General features: G+C 34.4%; 1 protein-coding gene across 1 annotated transcript in view; it reads left to right on the top strand.

The window, feature by feature from the left end:
- Positions 1-25,600, top strand: part of LOC126748533 (uncharacterized) — a 46,723-nt gene extending 21,123 nt beyond the window's left edge. Inside the window, exon 2 of the mRNA XM_050457840.1 lies at positions 24,985-25,600. Coding sequence (XP_050313797.1) covers positions 24,985-25,346 — 362 coding nt within the window. The 3' untranslated portion in view covers positions 25,347-25,600. The remainder of the gene's footprint in view (positions 1-24,984) is intronic.
- Positions 25,601-25,987: the final 387 nt, after the last annotated feature.

Genomic DNA, 25,987 nt, shown 5'->3' with positions numbered 1-25,987 from the left:
GGAAAAACAAATTACATTCGATTGTTCAGAAAAAAGTGCTGATATGAAGGAAAATTCTGATGCTAACTTAGATTTAACAAATAACACGAACGAACATTTTTCTAATAACAATATAACTATTTTAAAAAGCAATGTTAAAGTACATTTGCCAAAAACTACTTCCTCTTCTAACACACTAAACTCGGATTTTAAAAAGGTCGAATTGATTTTTCCCAAATCTTCAGAGACTTCTTATAAAACCTCTTTAGATCAAAATTCTCCACTAAAACCAATAGAACCAGTTGATATCAATGACGTTTCACCTGTAAATTATTTAAGCTTACCTTGTTCAACAAAAAGAAAATTATTCACACCTAATGAGAAAGCAAAAAAAATTAACGTTCTTTCCAATTTTTCGATTAAACCCCCAAATAGTTTAAACATGCTACTAAAAAATATAAAAGTATCAACGGGCTTATGTCACAATTGTTTATTTAATATAACCATAAGAAAAACTGGAATTCGTTGCATTAATTGTACTCGACTGTTTCATGACACTTGTGTAGAAAAAAATTGTGATAACTTAATACTTAACAATACATTTTTATGTAAATCTTGTAAATTATAAATAACAAGCTTTTAAGTTAACATTTTCGTTGTTATAACAACCTATATCCTTATATATCCATATATCCTTACTTATCCTTATCTATATTTTTTTACCTATATCGTTGCTATAATGCCAAAGTACGTGCGAAAGTTGTAGTGATATTTTAATTTTTTTATCTTTTATAAATTTTATTTTAATCATGAGATACATTTAAGAAGTTTTATAATGTTTAGTTATAGATTTTATACTACTTGTAGGTATTTAGATATTTTTGTTTTTAGAATCTCTACTTATGTTTATATCTCTAGTTATAAATGGCCAATTACTATCAAAACGCATGGCTGATAACTATATAAGTTATCAGCCATAAGTTATCAGGCGGGGGGGGTGGCATTAGCAGTAAAGCAGTCATTTTCGGTGGTAAAGTTAAACTTGGCGCTTTCTTATAACCTTAAAAATATTATTGAAATCATAGGTATAAAAATTATATTTGAGCACTCTTATGTATATGTTATTTTAATATACATACCACCCGGACTTAATGCTGATACATATGAAAATATTTTTGAATACTTATCTTCTTTAACCTATCTTTTCAACTCAAAAATAATTTTGCTAGGAGACTTTAATATACCTGAGTATATTAATTATTCAGAAAATTCATTATCATCCAACAGATTAAACCAGATTATTTATACTTTAAACTTTTTTGACTGGAATCAGGTACATTTTATTAAAAATTCTCAAGGTAAATTATTGGATCTGGTCATTACATCAGAGCCTCAATTCTGTACTGTGGAGCGATGCTACGGCTTCTTGGTTGACGAGGAAGCTATCCATCCTTCGTTATTTATAAGGTTCAATTATACCCCTGACAAAAAGTTTAATAACTGTAAAATAGATAATATTTTTTATAATTTTAAAAAAGCTGACCTCAGATTGTTATATGACAGTTTTCTTAGAGTTGATTGGAGTGATTTGGAAGCGGTTAAAAATGTTAATACTGCTATGAACATTTTCTATCTGAAGATTTATTCTTGTCTTGATATGTATGTTCCGAAAACTGCAAAAAGAGCTCGTACCTACCCGTCCTGGTTTTCTTTTGAAATAGTAAGAGACATAAAACAAAAACATAAATTTTGGATAAAATTTAGACGCTTTCATTTTCAACAAGATTTAATAAATTTTCGAGAATTGCGTTCTAAAATAAAAAGAAATGTTGAGCTGTCATACAAACAATACTGTGCGAGACTTGAGAACGATTTAAACTCGCAGCCTAATAACTTTTGGAAGTTAATTCGGAGTTTACAAAAAAATAACTCCCTGCCCCAAAATATGTTTGATCAACAAGGAACTTTGTTATCGGATCCGCAGAGTGTTACTGATGCATTTGCAGCTTTCTTTCGGAGCTCATACACGACTTTTAATTCACCTCAAGCCTCTAACTCTAATAATATTCAGACACCGTACCCGGAGTGCATAACCATAACTAGATTTACTGAAAACGAGGTATTAAGCGCTTTAAAAACTATAAAACCCACACCGATAGTTGGACCTGACAAAATACCCGCATTTCTTTTATCAGACTGTAGACATGTTTTTGCAAAACCATTAACAATTCTTTTTAACTTGGCCCTTAAACAAGAATGTTTTCCTGATCTTTGGAAGTCGTCTAAAATTGTTCCCATACATAAAAAGAATGACAAAAACATGGTTCAAAATTACCGGCCTATCACAATAATAAATAACTTCTCCAAATGTTTTGAGCGCGCACTTCATTCTGCTTTATATCCTAAAATGGGGAGTCTTATAAATACTCGACAACATGGATTCATGAAAGGTAGATCTACCAGTACAAATTTGATTTCTCTTACAGAATATATCACCGAATCAATAAATGCAAACTCTCAAGTCGATGTTATTTATACAGACTTTTCAAAAGCATTTGACCGACTAGACCACAACATTCTCATTAATAATTTCGACCTATATTATGGATTTTCTTCTTCTTTGTCAAATCTTTTACAGTCCTATCTTACCGAGCGACCACAACACGTGGAATGTTTTGGTCGTAGTTCGGTGCAGATAGTTGCCACTTCCGGAGTCCCACAGGGCTCAATTCTGGGACCACTTCTTTTCAACTCATTCATTAATACAATATCTGACCAACTTGATGTTAATAGCCTGCTGTACGCAGATGACAAAAAACTATATATTAGAATTGACTCTATTTTGGATTGTGAGCAGCTACAAAATAATTTAAGTCTTTTGAATACATGGTGTAAAAATAATAATCTACCCCTTAATGCGGCTAAATGTAATGTTGTCTCATTTGGCTTAAAGAAAAACTTCATTACTTACAACTATACCATAGATGATGTTATTCTGCCTAGATCAACTGAATTTAGAGATTTAGGGGTGATCTTTGACAGCTCTTTCTCTTTTCAACCGCATATTTTAGATATTGTCAAGCGCAGTTATAGAATGTTGGGAAATATCATCAGGAACTCGCAAAATTTTAATAATGTTCTTAGTCTAAAAATCCTGTACTTTTCTTATGTCAGATCAATATTGGAATATGCATCCCAAGTTTGGTCACCATATTATACAAATCATATTCATGAACTTGAAAATATTCAACGAAAATTTCTCAAATATCTTTGGTACAAGAGTGACGGAGTGTACCCAGAAATTGGTTTCCCACATCAGCGTTTATTGGAAAGATTTTCGTTTGCTTTGCTGGAGGATCGGCGAAAATCCGCTGATTTGCAATTTTTATTTAAGTTGGTAAATAATATTATTGATTCACCAGATCTATTGCAGCAACTAAATTTTCATGTGCCTCGCATATCAGCAAGGAATACATCAACTTTTTACCTATCAAGACCTAGAACCAACATTTGTAAATTTTCTCCTCTGCGCAGAGCATGTAACATACATGACTCTGTTCTGGATCAGTGTGACATCTTTAATTGCAGTTTGTCGGAAATTAAAAGAGTACACTTTTCCTAGATGTTTTACTTTTAATTTACTTTGTCTATATTTCTTTTAATACCATTTGCTTGTAATTATTGATAATATTGTATTCTTTTTGATTTTCTTAAGATACCTATGTTTTGTAATTTATTGTTGTAATTTTCCCACTCTTAATTCCACCATTAATTGGAATTTATTCTGTGGAGTGGTGTAAATAAATAAATAAATAAGGCTGGCCAATGACTGTAGTTTTTATCAGGATCTTTATTATGTTTAAATATTTTTTTTATTTGTTATAATTAGTTAATAATTTTTTATTTGACTTATTTCCTTATGTGTCCTCGATGCTTTAAACTAAATAAAACAGGTTTATTCTAAATTGTTTTAATTATTTTCTCTATTCAACACAGGAACATTGCTTAACTGGCCAATAACTGTACCCGTTACCCTACGACCTACAACCAAGTAGTAAGATTTAATCAATATACTTAATGGCACTTGGAAACGACTATTAAAATGGTTTAGTTATTTTTTATAACGCGAAATATTTTTTCAGCTCCTAATACGTAGTGAGTATCTTTCAAATCTTTCAAGAACTAAGTTGCAGTGGTAAATATTTTTTCTATTGAATTGCATCCTAAACCTCCAAATGCCATGTTTCATCACGGGGAAATAATGACAGTCACTTGGCGCAGAGTCTGTCGAGTGGGGATGTTGCTCAAACACTTTACACTTGATCAGTATCGTGCACCTATTGCTGCCATCAATAATTAAACGATTTGTACGCCATTTACCGGGTGTCCGAGACAAAACAGTCCAGCCTGAAAATGTTGAAAAATAAATTGTTTAGCCAAAAAACGGACGAACACGACAAATTTAATATTGAGGGGAACATTTATTGATAAAAACTGCGTTTCTCTGACCTCACCCCCAGAGTCACCATATCAATTTTTTTAAATGGGAATAGGGGTCAAGTGATACCTTGAATTGAAGGTAATTTTATTCTCTACATAGCCCTATTTTTATTTTCGTATTTTAACGATTCGTTTTCAAGAAATATGAATAAACGTGCCTGATTTCTTCACAATTTTAAATCTTGCAATTTTTGCCTGCATACATTTACCACACACGGAGTCGCCACTTTCGCTTTCTCCGAGAGCTGTCCCAAGACGCCGCGTGATGTCGCTACAAGTTCAGGAAGCCAACAGTCCGCAGAATCAAACCTAGATGGCGGCACCGCCACCGATGGAAATAAAATTTCACAAAATGAAGCTAACGTAAACAAAAACGTTGACAACAAAAAAGATACCGAATGGACAGAAATTAGGAGAAAACCAAAAAGGTTAAACAACAAGACAGTGGTCTATGCAACCTCACGCCCCGAACCCATTAGAGGATCAAATAAAGCAGATTCTGTGTAAAAGGCGGCTCAGAAAACAACCACTCTATTTGTTTCTGGCCTGGATCCAAGTACAAAGGAGGACAATATTTTGAACATTTTGGAAAGTCAAAATTTGAGAGGCCAATGTTTCTGTGAAAAGATGAAAACTACCAAAGAAAAAAGATACAGTTCTTTTAAATTGATAGTCCCACTAGAAAAGAAAAAGGATTACATGTGTGTGGCCACAGGGAATTATTGTAAACCTTTTTCAGAACCTTCAGCGCCAAAACCCAAAGGCAAGAGTACACCCTCAAAAACAATAAAAATCATACATATAAACACCCGATCTGTAAGAAATAAAGCCCAAATGCTTGAGGCGTTCTTGCACATTGGCTTAAACAGGAAGAAGCAGAAGTTTTACAGCTTGGTAGTTACAAACAAGCTAGCATATACTCGAGAGCATCCTTTAATGGTGGGGGAGTAGGTATATTTGGTATATATACTAAGAATTGTTTTAAAGTAACAGATTATAATGTAAAAATGTTTTGTGTAGAAAAATGTTTTGAATGTTATGCAGCATTTTTAAATGACCTAAATGTATATGTCTTAGCAATATATAGGTCTCCATCAGGAAATTTCCAAAAATTCCTAAATTCAATTGAATCAATTATAAATAAAATTGGTATACATAAAAAATTTTTTTTGTAGGAGAATTTAATGTCCACTTCAATACTGATCAGCAGAAATTCCTTGACCTTTCTGACATCATGGGGAGCTATGGTTTTAAACAAACTATAACAGACCATACAAGGGCTTGTCTGGACAACATTTTTATGGATTTTAGTACTGATTCCTTTAAATCTAGTGTGTTCGATATTGGGATATCAGATCATCTTGGACAGGAGTTCGAAGTGATCTTTGATAGTATTATTGGTGGGACTCTGCACCACCATAAGGTATGTAGGCCTGTGACCTAAAGAGGTATGTTGTCTTTCTTTGAACTGGTTTCCTCATATAACTGGAATTTTGTGACAGAGGAGAGTATAGCTGTCAATGACTCTTTCAAAATATTTCTATCTTCTCTAGAAAAAGCATATACTCAATCTTTTCCCCTGAAAACATATAGGGTGTCTCTGATAGGTCCTATCAGAGAGATACAATAACTTGGTTTGACAATAACCTAAAAGCCATGCGGGATCATCTACAGCTGCTGAGTGGAGTGTCTCGACAGTACAAAAACAGAAATTTTGAGGGGGAGTTTAAGGACTTTCAAAAAGTTTATAGAGCTGCTATACAAGAAGCAAAAATAAAAGCCAATGATAAATTCATCTCATCAGCTTCTAATCCAACTAAGGCCATATGGCAAGTTGTTAATAGTAGTGTAGGTACGTCATAAACGAAAAAATCTCATGAAAGTACTTTAACGGCTGACGATTTCAATAATTTCTTTTCACGTATTGCTCATGATACTGTTAGAGACATTCCATGTCGCAGGGTGACCCAATCCAAAGTCTCTCTGTTCTGGGTATACCGGAGAATGTGTTCTCTTTCTCTGCTGTATCATTCATAGAAGTAAGAGAGATTATTGATGGCTTAAAAAATAAGACTAGTCAAGACATCTATGGGCTAAATGTCAAATTAATTAAGTCTGTTAAGAACATTATCATAGCTCCAGTAACAAAACTAATAAACAGATGCTTCAGGGAGAACACTTTTCCAGGTATGCTCGGATCAGCCAGGGTAATACCTATTTTTAAGAAGGGTGATCCTGACAGGCCCGAGAACTACCGTCCTATCTCCTTGCTGCCCATAATGTCAAAAATCTTTGAAAAATGTATTGCTGCTCAACTTGTGAAATTTTTTGAGGGTAACAATCTTTTCACATCCAGCCAGTTTGGTTTCAGGAAGGGTAAAAGTACCACTATGGCCATTTTAGACTTAGTTGATTACTTGTTAAATGCCTTTAATAACTTGCAAAATGGCAGTGTCTTGTACTGCGATCTGAGCAAGGCATTCGACTGTGTTCCCCATAACATATTGTTGCTGCAAAAACTTTCTAAATATGGACTCAGTCCCAACAGTGTTAAACTTCTCGCTTCCTATCTGGCCAATAGAGATCTGATGGTAAGTGTTGGTGGGGTGTCATCAGCAAAAAGTGGGATAACCATAGGTGTTCCCCAAGGATCTGTTTTGGGGCCTATCCCCTTTTTGATCTATATAAATGACCTACCATTAACTGAACCATCTGGTAAATTCACCATTTTTGCTGATGATACAACAGTGGCATGTGCCGAAAATACTTTTGAGACCGTAGAGAGGAAATTAAGAGTATTGCAGGGGGGAATTCAGGAATGGTTTAACATGTACCGATTGCATCTCAACGCAGACAAGATCAACAAAGCTATTTTTACTCTGAGACCAGCTGACATATCAAAGGATTTTTCTATTAAGTTTCTGGGAGTTTTATTGGATCCTCTACTTCACTGGCATTCCCACATTAATATTGTTGCTGGAAGGCTAAAAACATCTATATATGCCCTTCGTCGCCTAGCTGGATGTTTATCTGAATCTGGCTTAAGAACAGCCTAGTTTGGCACCTTTCATCCCATAGCCACATATGCTATTCTGGCGTGGGGTCAAGCCCCACAAACAAAAAGGTTGTTTTCACGAGAAAGAAGGGCAATCAGAATTTTGGGTAGGCTAGGTTGCAGGGAGGATTGTAGATCTGTTTTCTCTATGAAGGGAATAACCCTACCTTCCGTATATATATTGGAAAATTTTTTATGGGTACACAGAAATAAGGATCGGTATAAAGTACATGGTGATATACACAACTATGGTACTAGAAACATAAATAGGCTAGTTCCAATTTACCAACGCTTAACAAGGTGTCAGAGTGGTCCCGGATTTCTAGCTGTTAAGTTATATAATAAAATTCCTACCGACTATGTGGATTTAGATTTGGAACGTTTTAAGAATAAAATAAAACAAATTCGAGTCTCTAATGCCTTCTATTCAACTGAAGAGATTTTAAACTTCACATTCTATCTGTGATATTGAGTACCTACCTATATATTGCATTTTATTTAAGACATATTGTGATTGTGTATTATTCATAGTATGTATCATTGTGTTTTGGTTTTAATGAGTTCTATGTAAAAAATTTTTGAAATCTTAGGAAATTTTAGTGTTTTAAGAAATATGTTATTATCAATTTTTATAAACAGTCACCCTATTTTTTAACTTTGTAATTTTTGACTTGTGTGAATACTATTTTGTATATTGGCATTAATAAATTGATTGATTGATTTATTATCTCAATTAATCAAGAAAAAAAATATATAATAACAGTGGCACGAAGTATTTATTAAATCTAGTCCTGGTGGTACTGATAGTATTGATAAAAATAGTTTATACGCTGCAAGAAGGAATTAAATTGGTGGGTCTTTATTCTCAACAAAATAAGTCTGTTAGGGCAGCAGCACGTGCTTTTAATGGTAATCATCTGGATAAAAGGGTAAAGCATCCTAATGTAATGGATTTTATGAGGAAGTTTCAAGAAATAGGGTGTTGAATGAAGTTCAGCATTCAGTGAGAAATGAAGTGGTAGAAATTGTCGTGTTGGGTCTAACTTAGACAAATATTATGCCTACAAAATCAAACTAGTACATGAGCTAAATGAAGATGATTTTAATCGTCGTGTACAATTTTGCGAGTACTTTAGTGACAGACACAACTGTCGATACTGGAGCAACACTAATCCTCATTTATTTCGAGAAACACATGCGCAGTGACCTGAAAAACTTAATGTATGGGCTGGTATCCTAGGAGATTATAATGTTGGACCTTTTCTATTAATACAAATCTTATTGCTGAAAATTACTTGGAACTTCTGCAGGACGGCATCAATCCCAGAATAATTGAGTTACTTGAACAAATTAAAAGAAGTCGTCCATTTTCTCAAAGAGACCTAGATTCAATAAAGTGTTTATACTGTAACCTACTGTTAAAATGAATAAATACTTTTGAGACCGAGACTTTGTTTAGTTCCCTTTAGATTACTTGAAAAAGATGATAACCTTCTAGGAAATAAACTGATGCTTCAACAAGATTGGCACCATCACATTAGGTCATTGGTTATTTTTTGAACGACGTATTTCCTGGACGATGAATTGATCGGAAGAACAAAGGAATACCGTAGAATGAACTGATAGATCTCCCGACCTTACCCCTTTGTTTTTTTTTATGGAGTCATTTAAGAACCAAAGTCTTTACCACAAAGCCTGAATCCCTTGAAGATCTTCGAAATAGAATTACTAATGAATATCAATAACGCCCGAAATATTTGATAATGTGCGCAGGCGTTTCAAAGAACAATTGTATTTTGGTATGGAAGTTAACGGAGATAATTTTTAACATTTAATAAAATAGGTGTTAGATACTTTTAATTTTTTTAAATTTAAAATAAGGTTTATTTTTTTATTAACATGCAGTGTGTGTCAGCCAAATGAAATAAATTAGGTAATAAATAGACGGGAGCGTGTTGGAAAAAACACTCGAACACGTCGATTGGTTTTTATAGTTGTGCATTTTTTTTTCATAAAAACTTTTTATACAGGGAGTATCAGATAACGGTGGCCAATACCAACTTGCTTAGTTTAAACATAACACCCTGTATGTTAATTAATTTTTAGATTCCTCAGATCATTTTAGACATATTTTGTATACAATGTCCTATACCTATCTTTGACTGTTTCGGAAATATTAAGTAAAATTCAAAAAATAACATTTAGAAAAGCAAATTATTTATTTGCCGAAAATTGTTACAACATATTCAAAAACTTATACATAATACAAATCTAAACAATAATGTCAATGTAGGAGATGTTCAAAATGCTCGCCACGAACGTATTGGCAACACCCTACCCGTAAATAGAAATTTCTTCTAACGTTACTCAACATCTCAGGTGTGATCAATCTAATTGCCAGAATTATTCGTCTTCGTAAGTCAGCTAAGTCAGTGGGTTTAGTTTTGTATACAATAGTTTTCACATATCCCCATAAGAAAAAGTCTAATGGCATCAGATCGGGAGACCGTGCTGGCCATTCCATCGATCCTCGCCTCCCTATCCACCGATCTGGAAATATTTGGTTGAGGTACTGCCGGACATTTATTTGGTAGTGGGGTGGTGCTCCATCTTGTTGAACCCACATCATATTCGCTGGAACTTGTGGGTTTCCTGGATCAGGATACAAGTTGGCCAACGTTGGCACTACATTATTTTGAAGCAATTCTAAATAATTATCGCCATTCAAATTGCCCTCAATAAAAAAGGGACCTATGATCTGATCTTCAATAATTCCTGCCCACACATTAACCTTTTCAGGGTACTGAGTATTGTCTTCTCTCGTCCAGCGAGGATTTTCCCTGGACCAATAGCGGCAATTTTGATGATTGGCATGACCGTGAAGAGTAAAGGTGCACTCATCAGAAAACATAACATATTCTAACTGGATCACATTGCTGTCTAACATTGCCATCATTTGTTCACAAAAATACATTCTGCTGTCAAAATCGTCTTCCGTGAGCTGCTGGGTGGGTATAATTTTATAGAGATGCATTTTGTTTTCTTTTAATATTCTAATAACTGATGAATAGCTAATATCGGGTACTGGTGCTGCTTTCCGAGTAGATGTATGTATGTGTTTTTCAAACTCAAGCATAACAGCCAATTTGGTATCCTCACTTATTGCATTGGCAGCTGCTTTTTTTACCTGCCTAACATGGTGTAGCTCGCGGAATTGCTTTTCTATTTTATTAATTGTCCCTTGAGTTAAAGGCGGCAAATTTGAAAATTTTTCGTGAAATAAGCGAGCTACTTCCATTTGCGTCCGTGTATTATCTCCATAGCCTATAATCATCTGTAGAATTGTTATTTTGTGCATTTCGGTTAAATGAACCATTTTTCTGGCTTGTAGTTAATGAAATTCAAACGACTATAGCACTGACGACTACTTCTGTCATGCAACATTAAGTCTCGTATTTTAAACCAAAGTAAACAACAATTTTGAGTTTTTTTTATTCTCATATCAATAAAAAGGAATGCTGAAATAGTTTTTGCTTGCTTTATCATTACCAAGACCTAAATAGGCAAAAAGTATTAAGTGAGTTTCAGAGAAACTTAAAAAATAAATAATTTCCTTTTCTAAATGGTATTTTTTGAATTTTACTTAATATTTCCGAAACAGTCAAAGATAGCTATAGGACATTGTATACAAAATATGTCTAAAATGATCTGAGGAATCTAAAAATTAATTAACATACAGGGTATTATGTTTAAACTAAGCAAGTTGGTATTGACCACAGTTATCTGATACACCCTGTATAAAAAGTTTTTATGAAAAAAAATGCGCAACTATAAAAGCAATCGACGTGTTCGAGCGTTTTTTCCAACACGCTCCCATCTATTTATTAGCTAATTTATTCCATTTGGCTGACACACACTGTATATTCATATTTCTTGAGAAGGAATTGATAAAATAAAAAAATAAAAATAGGGCTATGTAGAGAATAAAATTACCTTTAAGGTATCAGTTGACCCCTAATCCCATTTTAGAAAAATTACATGGAGACAACGTCAGAGAAACGCAATATCTGTCAATAAAAGTGCTTCTCAATATTCAATTTGACGTGTTCTGCCGTTTTTGGCTAAACAATTTATTTTGTATTGTCTCGTACACCCTGTATACCAAACTTCCGCATGAATTTGGTCGCAGTTTTAGCTATTTTAATAAATATTTAATTAATTCAAATCCTGATGTGATCGTAGTTTTGGTCAAGCTAGTTGAATTTATTTATAAGATATGATTGCATAATTGTAACCCAACCTAACCAAAGTTAGGTTTACTCATTTGTTAGTTAAGGCATACATAGTAAGTAAGTATATACAGGGCGTCCAAGATAAGAATCCTAAGCATGGGGATCTCGGTACCTGTTGGAGATACAGCTTCGGTTAAATTAGGAAAAAGTTGTGCACTTTGAAGCGTATTTACATGCCGTTGAGAAAATTCAAAAATTTCCATGGTCTGCTGAGATATTTGGAAAAAACGGAAATTTGCCAATATCGATTTTATTTTTTCCTGGCTTTATTTTAAAAGATATCAAAAAACTATTGACATTTTCTCATTGACACTTTTGATGTAGTACGTGATAGCGCTTTTAAATTTTATATCCGACGTTTCGTTTTCGAGAAACCATCATCAACTTTATTTTTTTCATATGGCGCGAAAAGAAAGGGTGTACTTTTTTAGGGTGTATCTGATTCCATTTTTTATTACAAATTCAACGATGTATCACATGTCACATTTTTTTTGTTAGTTAAAAGGAAAAATATAATTTTTCTTTTTTTTTAAACATATTATTAAGTAGGCTTTGGAAACAAATGTTTTGACACTTTGACGTAAATACCTTTTACCCTGTCACATATTTTTTATTAAATATTAATTGCCGTTGTTGTTACCGTGATTGTCGAGGTGTTGTTTGTTGAGTTATTATTGTTATTATTATTTATTGTTGTCGTTATTATTGCTAAAATTGTGTTATTATCTTCAAATATGCCTGGTGGTCATTATAGTCATGAAGAGAAGTTTGACATGTTGTCGTGCTACATTTTGTGCTACAAAAATACTGTAAATACAGCAGCAATGTATCTTAATAAATTTCCAGATAGAAAGCAACCATGTAAATCCATTTTCTTAGAGTTGGCTCGAAATTTAAAAGAATATGGTTCGTTTAAAATGCCTGTTTTATCTCGAAAAAAGGAATCTCTTGAAGAAACTCAAAATAATGTTTTACAAGCAGTTATTGAAAACCCCGAGATATCAACCAGGCAAATTGAAAAAAATGTAGGAGTGGCCAAATCTACAGCTCAGTTTATTTTACGTAAAAACAGATATCACCGCTACAAATTTAGAATTTGCCAAGGACTTAAACCTGGGGATTTCGAACGACGTCGGCATTTTTGTGAGTGGTATACACGTGCCTGTGAAGAGGATTTTAATTTTCCATCAAAAATAATATGGTCCGACGAAAGTATGGTCACTAATAATGGTATCTTTAACCGCCGCAATAGTCATTATTGGGTCCAACAAAATCCGCGTGTTAGGAAAATATCTAGACATCAACAACGTTTTGGGTTTAATATGTGGGGTGGAATTTTAGGAACCAAAATACTAGGTCCATTTATTTAACATTATTCATTAACAGCAGAACGATATCTTAAGTTATTGCAAAATGATTTAGAAGACTGCTTAGATGATTTACCTCTGGCACAAGTCAATAGCTGTTGGTTTCAACAAGACGGGGCTCTTGCACATAATTCTGGGCAAGTCCGACAGTACCTTTCGCAACGTTGAAAACATCTTGTCGAACTTGCATTGTCTTATTTATTTAATGTAACACAACGTTTCGGTTGGTAAGTATCTCCAACCGTTATCAAGTGTAAACTGACAGTTCGTAGAGGCAGTTTTCATTTCACAGAATCAGGGGATCTTCAGCCAGCCAAGCGTCGATGTACCCAACATCTGGAAGCCTCTACACTCAGGACAGTGTAGGATCTAGAGAGGCGTGTCCTCCCCCCAACTCTTTTCACGGATGACTTTCCTTTCCACATGGCTGCACACATCTAGTATATAAGCCTATAGAATAGTAGTTTGCTGTCAGTTTACACTTGATAACGGTTGGAGATACTTACCAACCGAAACGTCGTGCTACATTAAATAAATAAGACAATGCAAGTTCGACAAGATGTTTACACTGTACCATTGTCTACCACCTTCAAAAACGGTTTCGCAGCGTTTTCCTGAAAAGTGGATTGGAACCTCCAGTGAAGTGTCTTGGCCAGCGCGATCCCCGGACTTAACCCCTTTGGGTATTTATTAAAAACCGAGTCTATCAACATTCTTTTGGAACTGAGCAGGAGTTACGAGAATGTGTGACGGCCGTTTTTCAAAGTATTACGCCAGAGATATTGCGTGATGTTTTAACTGCTACTGTAAGAAGATCTTACTTATGTCTAAAAAATAACGGAAACCTGTTTGAACACCTGTTTTAAATTAAATTTATAAAATGCGTTAATTTATTTGCTTTTTTCGTTATTTTTAAAATGTATTCATTATTTGTTGCATATCGTTAGAAAAATCATAAAACATTTGTCTATTACTGGTTACATTTTTTTATTTATAAGTAGTACAATGCAAATCAATGCTTCATTTAGCTTCATCACTCTCTAAATAGATATTAAGAAAAATGTGACAGACTCGGTAACAGGTATTTACATACGTCAAAGCATTTGTTTCCAAAGATTACTTAAAAAATATGGTAAAAAAATTGAAAATTTGCATTTTTCCTTTCAACTAACAAAAAAAATGTGACATGTGATACATCGTTGAATTTGTAATAAAAAATGGAATCATATATAGGGTGTACTTTCTTTTCGCGCCATATAAAAAGATAAAGTTGATAATGGTTTCTCGAAAACGAAACGTCGGATATAAAATTTAAAAGCGCCATCACGTACTACACCAAAAGTGTCAATGAGAAAATGTCAATAGTTTTTTGATATCTTTTAAAATAAAGCCAGGAAAAAATAAAATCGATATTGACAAATTTCCGTTTTTTCCAAATATCTCAGCAGGCCATGGAAATTTTTGAAGTTTCTCAACGGCATGTAAATACGCTTCAAAGTGCACAACTTTTTCCTAATTTGACCGAAGCTGTAGCTCCAACAGGTACCGAGATCCCCATGCTTAGGATCGTTATCTTGGCCACCCTGTATACATAAATATTTTTAGTAAGCCAAAAGAAACAGAAAAGTTTAATAGTAAATGTAAGGGATATAATACTCATAATAATACTAAACAAATCGGTAACATAATAATTATGCTGACACTTATGCTGAGTTGGCAGTTAATAAATACATGTAATGATATATTAAAAATTGTTGACCTCTAGTAGTCTTATCTTATTAGGTAATTTATGTTTGAGATTAACATTTGAACTACTTTTAATACGTAAACCAATAACGTGACATTATTAAGTTGTTAGATGTGCGGATGGACATTCCAGATGAATAATTCGTCCTGCAATGGAAACAATTTGCTTGAATATCTAATAATAAAGAATGATTTCTGGAGTTACCGAGTTTCTTGGTCCCAAGAGTGATATGTCACAGCAATTTGGGAGAAGAGGAACATTTAATGCTGTTGCAAATATGACACAAATCAACTGCTACTTTTTAACTTGGAGATGCATGTGAAGGAATCGACTCATATATGGACGGCGTTATGCAAAAATCGACTAACCCACAAGAACATAGTTTTTAGATAATTGAGTTTAAAGTTTAAATTTAAATAATAAATCAACAGGTTTTAGAAAATTATTTATTTTATTTTCTAAACATAACATTGGCTATCAAAAATATAATAAGTAGTAAAAAATACGGATTCAACTGTCACATATGACAGAAAAGGTGTGGCTTAGGTCATTTTTGAATATTCAACATTCGTATATAAGTGAAATAAGCAAAAATGAACTCAAAATAAAAAAAAAACCTAAAAAACATTAATCTTCAAGAAAAATGTCATCTATTTTAAAGTCTAAATTTTCCCCAAGACCTTCAAGGTCCTCCTTGCTCTGAATTTGACTTTAAAAAATTATAAAACACTTAAGCATCCTGGGGAACTAGCTTTAATATTTCTTTTAAATCTTTAATTTTTTCTGTAGATAAAGTTTTACCATTGGGCCATGACAGAGACTTCTTAGTCTAGACTTCTTTCTAGACTTTAGAGTAGGTATGCAACCTTTCGTTTTTTTCTCAATGTTTACTTCAGAATAAGATTCATCTAGAATGTTATTTTTCATAACTAAATTAACGGCTTCTCTCTTTTTAAAAGAATTTCGTGAGTTTTTAACCAACTTATGCCTTGACGATTAATATCATATTTTCTATTTGTGACAGCTTGTTCCAAATTTTGCACTGAGACGAATTCTTCTTTGGTCATTCTATTAACAAATTTATTTTTATTTCTGCAGGTCTTAACGATACTAATGTAATCTTGTTCTGTGTAGTCTTTGCTGGTTCTTTAGGGCACATTCCACGTCACCAAAGTGCGAGTCGTTGGGTAGAAACGAATGTCCTGATAGTAAAAACTTTAATCGGATTTCTTCCAAAGAGACATGATTCTGCAACAAGTGTATTAAGAGTAACACTAACTTGATACTCCTATTCTGGCCACCGCACGAGTCTGACCATAAATTATGTTAGTGTGGATGCTTCACATTTTCCATAATAAACTTACGAAGGCACGAGCCAACTTCTTGAGTTCCCCTCCCAGCTTCATGCTCTAGCCATACATTAAAACTCCCTTACCTGTGCTTCCAACAGCAATACCCAAATTATAAAGATTTAAATGCCTTTTATAGTACACGATACCCGTCGGTATCTTAGGAAGTGGATGCGCCTTTTGTAAATCAAACGTTATAGTTTCTGTATTGGGGTCTTCACGGGAAATTTTTATGTCGTTGTTCATCTCTGCACGCAAACCTGCTGCAGTTTTAAGGTGTTTCTCATGGTCTTTTTCTATTTGATTTTTGCCTACGTCAGAAAAGTTGAGCTGGGCTTTATATGTGTCACATGTTTTGCAAGTATCTTTATGCGGCGTTTTAAATCTTAAATTAAAGTTTTTGTAAAATATTTGTTTATACTTTGACAGGCTCACAGGATTCTTCATACAACGAATACATTTTTAATTCGGGACTTATTCGGGATACATAAGTTGGAAAGGAAGTTATATGTCTAATAATTTCTTCAATGCGTCGTTGATCGATTGCATTTTTGCCTCCACTTTTGGTGCCTCTTTTATTGTCGAATCGCTTTTAAGCTGGTCTAGCACAATGCGAATGCGATTTTGATTAATTTGCAATGTTTGAAGTATTGTCTTTTTGCAAACTTGTATATCTTCAATAAAGTAAATCCTAGTCTTTGATCTTCTTGAGGTTTCTTTTTTTGTATAGGTCCTTTTTTTATCAATTTCTTTTACACAGGTATTTAATAAAACACACCTTTCTTCGAATGTTCCCATGTCCCAATATTGATCAAACAGCTTCTTTCTTGTTTTAACGTCCACTTTTTCTGTGCATTTTTTTACGCATGAACATCTAAAATTAGCATCAAATACTTTTGATTCAACAGTAATGTTTTTCGCAGTTATGTATCTTTGGTTCGTGTTACAAAATTTTTTTCTGTCTTCTCTTGTTTGAAATTTATTCTTTCTTTTTCTTCCGCGCCTCTTTCTACCTTTAACGGAATTATTGCCTTGATTTATGCCTCCAACTTGTGATACATCTTGTTTATCTGAACTGCTATCGGATGGTACGTATTCACTTTCTGATGGTTGAGCTAGCATTGGTGCTACTTTTAGTCCCTAAGGATTAAAAGTGCTAGTTTTCGTCCTTAGGAATTAATAGTGCTACTTTTCGTACCTAGGGATTAAAAGCAAAAGAACCTTGAAAAAGGGACTAAGTGACAGTGAAAGTGAAATAAAAAGGTGTCTTTTTTTATTTGACATATTTTTGATAGGGTTCCTTAATTTTCTTTATTTTTTCAATATTTTTTTGGAAAAAATTATTCAGAAGTGCGAAAAATAGTATATAAACCTTGTGACTAAAGTGTCTTTTTATCCCTCGACGAATTGTATCCCTCCCTTCAGCCTTCGGTCGGGATACAAACTTTTCGCCGCGGGATAAAAAGTTACACTTTAGTCCCTTGATGGATAAGGTACCATATTTTTAAACCTAAATTTAATAGTCTAGCTTAAACCTTACATTGGTATGTCAGTGTCACTTTCAGATAAGGTACCCTACGATCCATACTAGTTGACAGTAGATCTGTCGAAACTTGATTTTCAGAGATTAAATACCTCTGATCATTATCAATAGTGCTGGGAAGTGGATCAGCCTTTAACATATATATCTAAGATCTTTTAAGCCCTAGACATATTTACCCTAAATAAAATTTACGCAAACTAAATTTTAACTTAGTCGGTATTAATCGTTTTTCAAAAATGGTCTATTACACATATGTGGGTTAAACCAATTATGCAAAATTCTTTACCGGCTGATACTCGGTTTGTGGGTTAACACATTGTTACATAGATGGCACTAGGGATGTCTGATTGGTTAAACCACTTTTGCTTTTCGTTAATTGTCATCTAAACTGCGTTTTGCGAGGAAAATGTTATTTTTTAGCAATTTGTGGGTTAAACGGTTTTTTGCATAACACCGTCCATATCATCGTCGTTTTCGTCATGTATCGACGAAGTTTGTTCAAATTTTCTGGACTCATAATAGTGAAGCTCTATCTGCCATTAAGCCATTTATCAACTTTTAGTGTATTTTTTGATAATCAAAACATTAAAAAAAACAAGAGAAAGATCGTTAAACATCAAAAAAAGAAATCTCTAATATCTAATCACCTATGGCCTCTCGTGATACGAATTCTTCAATTACTTTTGGGCGAGAGGACATATATTTTGGGTCGCATATTTAGTAAATTTAAAATAAAGACCCCATAATTCAAAATAAAGGGGAGTAATTATAGTTGTTTTAGGGCAACCTAATATATCCCTATAATTTTTTATTAAATCAGTATATAGTAACCTCGCTAAGTTTATTACTATCACTAATTAATGTATTTTTATTATTATTTGGTGGCCTATTATTACCCCTAAATAATAATGATCATGATTGATTTCTTATTAAAATTTATAAACATAAAAAACAAGTACGTATTCAGGATTATCTCAATATTAGATCGTGGAAAATTTAAAGATAAAGTTGGGGTGCAGTTTTGGAAACAAATAACCGTGAGACGGCAGCACAAAATTTGACTAACAAAATTTCCTTATTTTTGCAAAAAGCGAGTGACCATAGAAAAAACTTTGGATTACCATGGGCCATAAGAAAACGTGATGAAATTTAAAAATACTTTTAAGTAAATGGATGGACAATCGTAGTGTAGTTTTGGCTTCAAATTTTGTCGGTGTTGGGAATGAAGATACTGTTGTTAGATGGGATAAGAATAAAAAATGCTATATAGATTTACCAAGACCAGAAATCGTAAAACTTTATAATCATTCTATGGGCGGTGTTGATCTTCTGGATCAGATGATAAGTTTGTATAGAATTTATATTCGTTCAAGAAAATGGACCCTATGAATGAATGATTTTTCATGCAGTGGATTTTTCTGCAGTAAATAGTTGGTTTGAATATCGACAAGATTGTAAGATCCTCAATATTCTAATAAAAGAACAATTATCACTTTTGGAATTCAAAATGCGGCTTGGTGAAAGTTTAATCATGGCAAATAAGACAGTTCAAGGTAATAAAAGAGGTAGACCTAGTGGCAGCGAGACACCACCAATACCGCGAAAAAAACAAAGATTAGGACATGAAGAAACCAGAACTATTCCTGCAATTCGGTATGATAGTGTTGATCATATGCCTCAATACTTTTAACACATTTTTTTTTTAAATAAAAATGTATATTTTCATCAATAAATATGTTATGCAAGTATATGAATATCTATTTATTTACTTTGCAAAGGTATTAGTACATTGTGGTACAAGCCCCCTGTGCACAATTATGCACACACATTTTTTTTGTTCAAATGATTAAAAAAAATATTTATATTGTATATATTATCACTTTTGAGCTCCCTTTAAGCATTAATTTCTATCAAAATATTTTTTTGCTCTATTAAAATATAAATCAGGTTTGAAGGGGTTAAAACAAATATACCCGATAATTTTAAATGCGGTTAATAAAACTTCAACAGGAACAATCTGGAAACAAATGTTTTCAGATGACAATAATGATCCCTTCACTGACAAAAAACAAATGTCTGAATATTGCAACCATTTTTTTGTTAATGTAGCGAAAACTATGGCCAGTAACATAAAATCTCCAAGCAATATTTTCAAAGTAAAGTATAAGTCATTGCGATTTATGTTTTTAATACTCGCTTATAGAAAAAAAAATTATTGAACATATTGAGGCGTTTTTATGGTTCGTTAGGTGTTAATTCAAATATTTAGTGCACAAAAATAGTCAATTGATTTATTTTATACGTACACACTAAATACGCGGCATCGACTCCTTATATACTCGGCAGACCATGGTTTCGGAAGACTCACTAACCTTCCACGTATCTCAGAGATGTCGTGCGGTGTCCCTGTTTGCGTCACAGCAATAATTCTAGAATGACGAAGCACCGCTGATATTTGCCGGGTTGCTAATTTCATTACAATATAAACTCACTCAAAAATAATTGCTCGCCTGCTTGAATTGTCGAAACAGTGGGCTGCCAAGGCAGTTGTGCATATAGGTCTCCTAATGCCCCACCGGGGGTTACCAGAGCCCAACGGCCTTAGAGAAACCCATAAGGCTCTCTGGTCTGAAGGACTTAAAGTCACTCGGTACACTGAAAGTGTTACCCAAGTATTTGAACCTGGCGCGCGTGAGTGCTGGGCACTCCCCGACTACATGGTCAACGGTTTCATCCTCCTCACAGCACCATCGGCATTCCGGGTTGTCCGCAATACCGACAGTATGGAGATGGCTTCTTAAGTGCCAGTGACCGGTTAAAAGACCTGTCACTAGCCGAATTTCGCGTCTTTTTAGGCGTAGTAGATTTTTGGTGAGACAGGCAGAGGGCCCACTTATGTGCGCTTTGGCCTGTGTCATACCAGGGGACTCAGTCCATCTTCGGTGGGTCCACTTGTGCAGCAGGTTTCTACCGGTTCCGGCCCCATCGGCACTTTTGCGGATCCCAGTCTGGCAAGCTCGCCTGCTTATGATGGGATATAAACTGAAGTCATAAAAAAAATTCACATTTACTTTTTGTTTTGTTTTGAAATCTCTGTTGCTCCTATCTTTAAAGCTGTTTATAGATCAAAATTTACAAATTTTCGTCCAATTAGTGGGATTATAAATTTTGCAAAAATTTTTAAGAAATCCCTAAAAGAACGATTTTTTAAATTTGTGTCGGTTAATAATATTTTGTATAACAACCAATTCGGATTTCTCACCGGTATTAGTACTTCGAACGCTATCCTCCAGGTCACAAGAACCATAATGAAGCAACTTGATTAGAGTAAAAAGTACCTAGCAATAGTTCTTGATATAGCGAAGAGTTTTGACACTGTGCCTTATGAGTTCCTGCGTAATATCCTCAACATTTATGGTATCAGAGGGGTTGTGTTAGAACTTTTTAAGAGCTATCTAGCGGGCTGAAATCATATGACCAAAATAATAATTTTAACGGTGATTCCTCAGAGATTCTGATGGGAGTACTACAGAGGGGCCCTTAGTTTTCTTAACATATAAAAATTCTTTAATAGATATTTTACTTACTGAATGATATCGTGGTCTTTTTATGCTGACAATACTGTAGCAATTTTTGTATGTAAAACTTAGGAAGAAGTATATTAAAAAACATTTTTTGGTTTAAAGTTAATTAAAAACTGGCCAGACTCTTTTAAACTTACATTTAAAACCAACTACATAGCTTCCTACCTAACAAAACAAATTGTCCTAATTTTATAAGTATAGCGTTTTTCTTGTTCGTTAGGTGTGAATTAAAACAAGCGAAAATAGTCAGCTTATTTATTTATACACTTACATCACGAAAAGATGATCATTCACCACTACTAAAGATATTTATTTACAACTATTTAAATTTCGCGCCAAAATTCCAAACTTTCACTGAACTGACAACTGACTACTATCGATGGCGATGCGGACCTTATATACTCGGCAGAGCGCTGTTCCGAAAGCTTCTCGCCAATTTTCGAAATGTCGTTCGGTGTACGACTTTCTGACTAATTTTGGAATGCCGATTGTTAAGATTAACTAATAATATTAGAAAGTTAATTTGGAAATTTTATATGAATAGGGAAGTTCGAAACTCTTGATGTGTATTTACAAAGCTCTTGTTGAGTCTTTACTGAGATATGCTATAATAGTATGAAGGAGTTCTTATGAAAATGCATTAAAACCCTTAAAAATAATTTAAAATTACATTTTTAAAAAGGATACAGAGTGTTTCCAATGTGCCAACTTTACAGTGAAGGAATACTTGCAGTTCGATACTTATACAGGATGATTTTTAAGTTGATACTTTTTTTTTAACTGTGTATAGAACTCGGTAAAATATAAATTTTTTTCAAATAACTTTATTCAAAAAACCGAAAAATAAAAAAATTGCATTGCCAAAATGTTATAAAATGAGTTCAATACGGTCCTCTTTAATTTAAATAAGTTGTTCAAAGTTGTCACCATTAACTTCAACACAACGATTTGCTCGACGTAACCACTGTTCCGTAACGGCACGCAATAGAGAAATCGGTTTTTGTCTAACTGTTGCTGCAGCCTGCTCAATACGTGCTATTAGTTCTTCTTGTGTGTCGATAGGCGTCTTGAAAACCGAATTAGCTTCTCAACCGTTTCTGAAGTTTTTTTGGAAGATTTTTTATTTTAAAAGCAACACAAACAAATACTAGTAAAAAAACAAAATTCCACTAATTTAAAATATTTTCGAAAATACCCCCACCAACTTCAAGGCAAGCTACAGCACGTTTGTTAAGCACTTGTGTTGCACGTTTAATTGCTTGGGGATTGTTTTTAATAATATTTGAAGCATTCAATATTGATTGTGGAATCCTTCTAGGGTTTCTACTGGTGTTTCATACAATGGAGCTTTCATCCACCCCTAGAAGCAATAATCCAGTGGATTTAAGTCTGGTGACCTCGATGGCCAAACTTGAGGTCCTTCATGAGGCAGGGCTCCATCGCGTTGAAAATACATTCGGTATCGAACAATTAGCGGAACATGTGTATTAAATGGTCTTCCAAAAAGCGTAAATATTCTCCAGTAAGACGCTCATCTAATACAAAAGGACCAAACAACTGGTCGTTCAGTATTCCACACCACACGTTAACATTGAATTCATGTTGAAAGTTTCGTTCAAACGTGGCATAAGGATTTTCATCTGACCACCGATGTTCATTGTCTCGGTTATTAATTCCATTGCGGGTAAAATGAGCTTTATCGCTAAATAAAATGTATTTATGTATGCCTCGATTTTGTTGGATAAAGTCCAGTGCAACGATATATTAGAATGGTCACCCGTCAAAACACCAGCATTCCACCTGCCAAACAATGTCATCCACCTTCTATTTACATTGTTTGAGAAGTAAAATGTTGGTGTTTTGACGAGTGACCATTCTAATATATCGGTGCACTGGACTTTACATTCAAACCCTCTTGAATATGTTGAACCGATTGAATATGGAAAGGCTTAAAATCGTTTTTCTAAGTGTCTCCAAACGTCCACATGTGATGCTTATCGAAGTTTTTTTGTAATCCGCCTCGTACTAACACCCGGGTTCTCTTCGTCCATATCCAGAGCATTTTCTTCATTTTCCACATTTAGTCCCGCCTTTCGTTTAGAATTAATTCTTACGCTTGGGAATATTCCTGTTTCCTGAGCATTTGCAAAAACTGTCTGATTAGGAAGTTTTCGATTAGGAATTCTTCGATTTGGAAAACGACGTCGGTATTCATCAACAGCACGTAATGCGCTACCATTACCGACACGAATATCATGTCAGCATACTCCCTATGGGTAAATGTGTAAGGCATAACGTAATGGAAATTTGAGCTGCGTGGAAGCCTTTGAGCTGCGTGGAACGCATCCCAGTCAGTGGCAAGCTTAGTGCGCTCAGCCCTGCGAAGGAGCCGACGCTTAGTGTCACGATGCTTTTCCGTGTTCCTGTTCCACCAGGGATTCTTGGCATTGACGGGTCTCCGTCTGAGGGGACAGCTGCCCTCGAATGCCGCGACTTTCGCACGAGTCAGGTTGACAGTTCCGATCTCTGTGTCGGCCGGAAGTGTGTACCTTGCCGGCATGTCCGCAAGACCACCGACTTTCTCCTCTCGAAAGTGGTCTCAGTCAGTGCACCTTGGGTTTCTGTAGGCTGGGGTATCGCACCGAGCCTGCTTCTTTAATTCAAAAAGAATGTGCCTGTGGTCTGACATTGTGACCTCGAGGGACACTCTCCATGAGCTAAAAAGGTTCACAATACAAGGTGAACAGATAGTAAGGTCAATAATTGATTGACTCCTATTGCAGTAGAAAGTTGGGACACTGCCTCGGTTGAGTAGTTCTAGGCCATTTGAGCACATGAAGTCAACCAGGGAGCGGCTCCTTGGGTTCTCATCTCCGCATCCCCAAAGGCCGTGATGTGATTCGATTTCGATGGGAAAGTAGGCAGAGCAGACTACCAGATCCTTTCCCGTGTCCATTGACAGTTTGACGGCTACTAGGTCCCTTGTACAGAGACCTGAGAAGAGAAAGCACCGCACATGTATCTGTAACTTTAGAGCTGATTATTTCAAAAACGGTTAAGAATCGGATTAAAACATATGGGTTAATTTATCTTATTTTGACCTTCTGAATATACTCCCAAAATATTCCCTTTCCTCCCGAAACATCCTGTATTGGTACAAACAAAAATTTGATTTTCCAGGTATCAAATTAAAAACAGAAAATCATATCTTTACAGAAGCAAATAAGATCAGGATTTAAAAGTTTCAATTATTTATTCTATTCTTGGGGAGATGACATGCCAATGTTGTTGATTTTGTTTTTCCTATCAAAGGAACAGGAATCATAACATGAGGGGTCTAAATTGAAATCAGCATGATCCTAATTATTTGAACACACCATCCGGTACCATGGTACTTTAAGAACTTCTTCCATAGATGTCACCTACGTTTGAGTTTAGAATATATATTTTTTAGCATACTGTTCGGTCCTTGTCAACAAACTCCCTTTTTATCATGGTCTCAAATTCATCAAATTCTCTAGTCATTTCTGATATTAGATTTAAATTTTTATTGTTTTTATTTTTTTAGGGGAATTACGTGAACGTCTAAATCCTTCCAAGCATCTGGATTCCGAGGTGCGTAAAGAATTACACAATATAGACGACCAAATTAGCTACAACAGCGAAGAGACCAAGGCAGTACCAGGTCTTGAGACTGTGGACGAGCTTCGAGAACGACTTGAACGTATGAAATTACTGATGGCTGAAAAAAGTGCTTTTAATAGCAAACAGAAAAAAAAGAAGGCTGGCAATGATGTCATCGATGGTAATTTTTTAAGCGTTATGTTTGCTGTTACTTTACTTATTATTATTGGCGTTAGCGTTTACGCATTTTATAATCTCTTTTGGGCGATTTGGAAACGAAATTCAAGGTATCATGAGGAACTTTAAGTAGAGAGATGAGCAATAACGTTACTTTTTTGTTGTTATTTTAATTATCAATAATCATTTTGATAAGATTTGTAGCAATGGTGTAATATTTATTATTTGTTTTTTTTAATGCCCGACGAACTAAATTCTTTTTAAAATTTTGTTAAAGTAAATTTATACCTGTTTTTTTAATGTTACTTCTTAAGTGATAATCGTTATACCATATCTGTAAGGGGTGAAAATTAGTTCGTAATATAGGTTTTTGTTTGAAAAGCTTTTGATGGTTTTTTGTTATCCATTATATTATACTTTGCAATATAAATTGAAGCATATTAAAGATCACACGCAGCAGCCACCAGGTCACACTTTATACGAGTATATCGAGGGTTACACTTTTACCTAAACAATTATTACACCAATATCTCCAGCTTGTACAAACAGAAGTGTGCATTTATACAGTTTGTCCCGAATTGCTATGTCTAAACAGGGCATTCTGTTTTCAGAATAAGACTTAATTTTAACATACTTAGTGGTTTTTTTTAAAGCAAACTCAATTAAGTTTCCTAGATTGCCTCTCAGAAAGTCATCCATGTCCACAAATGTGAGCTTCAGTTAGCATTTGTTTTGAGAAGTTTGGATATTTTGCAAGGAAATTCTTCTTT

This window comes from Anthonomus grandis, chromosome 22 (genome assembly GCF_022605725.1).
Source record: "Anthonomus grandis grandis chromosome 22, icAntGran1.3, whole genome shotgun sequence".
In the NCBI taxonomy this organism is placed as follows: domain Eukaryota; kingdom Metazoa; phylum Arthropoda; class Insecta; order Coleoptera; family Curculionidae; genus Anthonomus; species Anthonomus grandis.
The sequence above is the reverse complement of the archived record's forward strand: the minus strand, read 5'-3'. Positions and strand labels throughout refer to the sequence as shown.